Below are 4807 nucleotides of genomic sequence, written 5' to 3'. Positions count from 1 at the left end.
TTTTTTTTTTTTTGGTAGTACCAGGGATTGAACCCTAGGCCAACACTGAGCTACATCCCTAGCCCTTTATTATTATTTTTTTAATGTTGTCACAGGGTCTCACTAAGTTGCCCAGGATGGGCTTGATCTTTCAGTCCTCCTGCCTCAGCCTCGAGTGTTGGGATTACAGGCATGAGCCACCTCGCCCAATTCTAAAGACTTCTTGAAGTCCTTACCTTTAACCATTACATTGATAATGGTTGAATTTTGGAGTGGTCACATTCCAACCACAGTAGAGTTATTTCAGCTTTTTGGCCATGTGTGTGATGTTACCATGAACATTAGTTTATACAAGCTCTGGCATGGAGATCGACTTCCAGTTCGATTGATAGTATATCCAGGAGAACTGCTGGGCCACACGGTAACTATACACTTAGCTTTTTGAGAAGATGTTATAATATTTTCCAATGTGGCCATGCCATTTTATAGGGTATTCTCACCAACAGTGTACAAAGATTTGCATTTTCCACATTCTCACCAACACATTGCTGTCTTTCTGGCTACAGATCTAAAGGGTGTGAGGTGGTATCTCACTTTGGTTTTGATTTACATTTCTTTAACGGGTAATGATGTTGAACATCTTTGCCTATGTGTTTCTGGCCAGTTCATATTTTTTGGAGGAATGTCTATTTAGACCCTTACTTCTTATTTTAATTGTATTATTTATCTTTTTATTATTGACTGATAAGGGGTTTTCATATATTCTAAGCAAGATAGTCCTTTATCAGATATATGATTTGCCAATATTTTCTTCCTTTCTCTGTGTTATCTTTTTACTTCCTTGATGGTGTCCTCTGAAGTGCAAATTTGAATTTTTTTTTCCCCCAATACCTGAACTCAGAACCTTTCCCTTGCAAAGCAGGTGCGGTGCCACTGTGCTAAATCCCTGGCCCTGCAAGTGTTTGAATTTTGATAGTGTTCTATATAGCTATTCTTTCCCCTTGCTGCATATTTTTTTAATGTTAGATGCCTCCTTTTTGCAGTACCTTAGGTGTTGTGTCCCTGCAGAAGGCCATATTCAATTCACTAGACTATTTCTTATTTCCACTCATCAAGTCCAAAACTTTCTCTCCCTCTCCACTCTCAGCAGGAATCCCACTGGGATATCTGGTCAACACCCTAGGTGTGGCATCTAGGCATCTTTGGTCTGCAGTGCCTCAGATCATCTTGGAGTTAGATTCTTTGTGTGTGACTCCAAGCTCCATCAATGCAAGCTGGGCAGTCTTGCCTAAAATAACCATAAACCTCAAAAAGGCTCAGTTTCTTCATTTTTGCAACTGAGAAATTATAGAAAATAATATTTCATGTTCAGTACTTAGCCTGGCTCATCATAAATAATGAATATCTGCTGCTTCTGTAATACTGTTGTGTATGGTTGTTTCTTACTTTTGTAAGGCTGGTTTTCCTACGTGAAGCAGGGCACGGTGATGCTGAGGTAGGAGGACTGCTACACAGCGAGTTCACGGTCAGCCTGAACTGCATAGTAAGACACTATCTCAACCCCCCACCCAGAAAAAAACAGGAGAAAATATTGGCAAATCGTATCTGTGAAAAGGGACGATCCTGCCTAGAATATGTGACAAATGATGGGTCTATCTGTACCTTTTACCCTTTGCACATGTTTCTCTGTCTGCCTTCCCTGTTCTCACCTCCTCCTTCCTCTCCCCTAGCTTCCTTGCAGGTTCTTTGATTTTTTTTGGTGGTACTAGGAATGAAACCTAGGCCTTCCACATGCTAGACAAGAGCTCTATCTATGAGCAAACCTCTCTCCCTTTTGACGATTTTATTTTGAGACAAGATAACACTAAGCTGCCCAAATTGGGCTCAAACTGGTGATCCTCCTACCTCAGCCTCTCCTGTAGTAGGGATTATAGGTGTTCATCATCGTGCCCAGCTCTCCCTGCAGGTTCCTAAACATACCCATTTCATGGCGGGGCCTCTCCCTAGCTGCTCACCATCTGCTCTGTTTTTCTCCCAAATAACTGCTTGCCTAATGCCTCAACTACTTGCTGTCTTTGTTTAGCTCTCACATTTGCAATCCAGCCTGTCCTGAGCTCTGATTTAATTGCTTTTCGGCCTTTTGGCTAAGATCAATTGTAGTAGCTGAACTCCAATTTAACATTGTAACTGTGGGCATGCCCAGTCACCAGTACCTGCTTTCAGGTGTGTTTTTCCATAGCAATTTTCATCTATCTTTCTGTACATTTTACTTCTTCATTATTTATTAGTAAGTTACTTTTAAAAGCCTATTAGGATATGAGCTCCACATGGGATCTCTGCCACTTTATCCTGTGAGCTTTCCCAAGAATCTAGAGCAGTGCTTTATAGCTGCTTGGCTTTATATCTGCTGAAATGGGTGAGTGGTGGAGACTGCTAATGAGGACTGACATCTTCATGGGTCAGCTTGTCTCCTCTTTCATCAGCTGCATGTCTGTTCCTTTCTCCCTCTACCTGAAGTTTTTGCCCCATTGGTTTGCAGAGATTTTGATTCTCCTGGAGCTGCTCCTTTGTTAGAATCTTCATCATTTGATTTCAGGGGATGTATAACCAGCCCCCATTACAGTGCATGGCATAGGGTGGGCACAGAGAATCCAGCAGGTTGTCTGCTGAGATGAGAAGTCACAAGTGCTCTGCAAGTCTATGAGTTAGTAACAGTGCACGTTCAAGTTTGGAAGGGAACAAGATCAATGTCTCCGAAAACAGGAGAGGAAGGAATCACCAACTCACCCCGGCAAGCAGTCCCCGCAGACGGCGTCACTGGTGATGGAGCAGTTGGCCTTCTGGAAGCGGTTCAGTAGTGCACAGTCCAGGCACGGCTTGCACTTCTGGAAGCCCCAGTCCTCCTTGAACCGATGCGGCCGGCATGTTACACACTGTGCATCCTCCCCATAGCCGAAGCCACATTCCTACAGGGATTAACAGGTGACAGAAAGCTATTCAGACTTCACAAGCGTGAAAAAGCAAAGACTGCTGGGATAAGACGAAGACCTGGTCTAATAATGACCGAGTGTCAGTCTTCCTCCACACAAAGGCGGCCCTTTCAGCAAGTTCAAATGTGTCTTGCACTAATAATCTCTCTTACTGCAGTAAGTATACTCAGTCATCCACTTTATTCAAGAAGCCATGAGTGTGTGAATAAGAAAATGCCTCCTGGCCTCCCACTGAAGCATTATCGTTAGCTTACGGCAAAATTATGCCACTTTCTTCTTTTCTAATTAAGGCAGTCATGTGAATGTTCAGAACCTGAAGCCAGTGCAACATTCAGCCACTCATTCACTGAGAAAGGCAGAAAATAAGCACAGGGGTAGCAAGGGCAGTATCGTGGAAAAGGAGGATAGCTTCATAAGAGACTTCCTAAGCTTACAGAGCCGAGAGCTCCTTGAAATGTTGAGGAACTCAGTATCATCTGAAAGTAGACACAGTTTTATGTATTTGTTAAAAGAATACTAACTTCTTGTTCAGACAAAACTCATTTATTTTTATTTTTATTTTTTTCCATGTGTACAGGGGTAACACATCGTACTAAATATGTAAGGTCATATCTATGTGGGTTTGGTTACAGAAACTAATAAAGTATTCTCTAAATAGTGAAAAAAGAATAAGATAAGACTATAAGAGCGAGAAGCAATTTAAATATGTTCAGGGACCATTTTCATCTTCAGAATTAAGGATTATTTTGATGTTACATCATTGCCTTTTCTCTTTTACTTTCCTTTTTAGTTTTATTTTAGGATTCCCTATTTTTAATGTTTGTACAGAGATTTCTTTAACTGAAATACCGAATAGTTTCTTTGGTGTGAAAAACTACAATAGTACACAGGATCCTAATGAAATAATTAATAATGTGAAATAGGAAGTAAAGGGCTAAAGGTGTAGGGAAAGTGGGAAGGGTGGGGGAAAGGTAATAAGGGAGAGGAAAAAAGTATGAGAAACTGAAAAAATGGAAATAAAGTGTTTGTAAATGGGGAGGGGAGGAGGGGGTGAAGGGAGGGCAGGAACAAGGGGGAAAAATGAGAATCAAGACCTATTATGTAAAGGTACAGAATCCCAATGATGAATGTAATTGTATTGTATACCTATATTGTACCATTAACCTCAATAAAAAGAAAAAAAAAAAAACTCTCTGGTGTTAATGGTCTCAAGCATCTCCAGATTTGGACATGGAAACACAGCACACTTTTCCAAGACAGACAAAAGAAATTGTCTTTGACCCGAAGATGATAATTTCCACTGGTTCAAGATGGAAAGAATTTACAGCACATCATATAACATGATTATGATGTAGTCCTAAAAATGATGTCACATAGGTCCCGCCCCTTCCGCCTCGCCAGTTGGGGAGGCCCCTGCCTGAGTCTCCTCAGGGTCTGGGCTGGTTTCCTGGGCGGGATCCCTGTGCTGGTAGAGCGGCTCCCCGGGTCGATGGCGATGAACTGCAACGCCAAGGACAGGTGGACGGAGGGCCCCTGTGTGGGCTGGGGGGGCGCCGCGAAGACGCGGAGGCCGGACAACACGGCCTTCAAGCAGCAGCGGCTGCCCGCCTGGCAGCCCATCCTCACGGCGGGCACCGTGCTGCCTACGTTCTTCATCGTCGGCCTCATCTTCATCCCCATCGGCATCGGCATCTTCGTCACCTCCAACAACATCCGCGAGATAGAGGTGAGCAGCGTCCTCCTGGGGACGGAAGGCAACCGACCTCCCTGCTTCCGGTGCTCTTTCTGCTGCTCCTTTCTTTCTGCGCGGCTTCTGCATTTGTGTTCTGCTTTTACCT

The 4807-nt window shown here is 43.2% G+C and overlaps 2 protein-coding genes across 5 annotated transcripts in view; one reads left to right on the top strand and one right to left on the bottom strand.

Annotated features, from left to right (window-relative positions):
• Positions 1-4807, bottom strand: part of Tnfrsf19 (TNF receptor superfamily member 19) — a 91023-nt gene that overhangs the window by 46450 nt on the left and 39766 nt on the right. For all 4 annotated transcript variants that reach the window (XM_010607476.2, XM_033759904.1, XM_010607473.2 and 1 more), the window contains one exon: positions 2767-2945. In XM_010607476.2, the coding sequence (XP_010605778.1) occupies positions 2767-2945 (179 nt within the window). The remainder of the gene's footprint in view (positions 1-2766; positions 2946-4807) is intronic.
• LOC104850496 (cell cycle control protein 50A-like) overlaps positions 4459-4807 on the top strand; it is a 2469-nt gene continuing 2120 nt past the window's right edge. The window contains exon 1 of the mRNA XM_010607469.2: positions 4459-4695. Within this exon, the coding sequence (XP_010605771.1) occupies positions 4459-4695 (237 nt within the window). The remainder of the gene's footprint in view (positions 4696-4807) is intronic.

Source organism: Fukomys damarensis, unplaced genomic scaffold (genome assembly GCF_012274545.1).
Source record: "Fukomys damarensis isolate Sample0158 unplaced genomic scaffold, DMR_v1.0_HiC HiC_scaffold_38, whole genome shotgun sequence".
Classification (NCBI taxonomy): Eukaryota; Metazoa; Chordata; class Mammalia; order Rodentia; family Bathyergidae; genus Fukomys; species Fukomys damarensis.
This window is presented reverse-complemented; position numbering and strand designations above follow the sequence as displayed.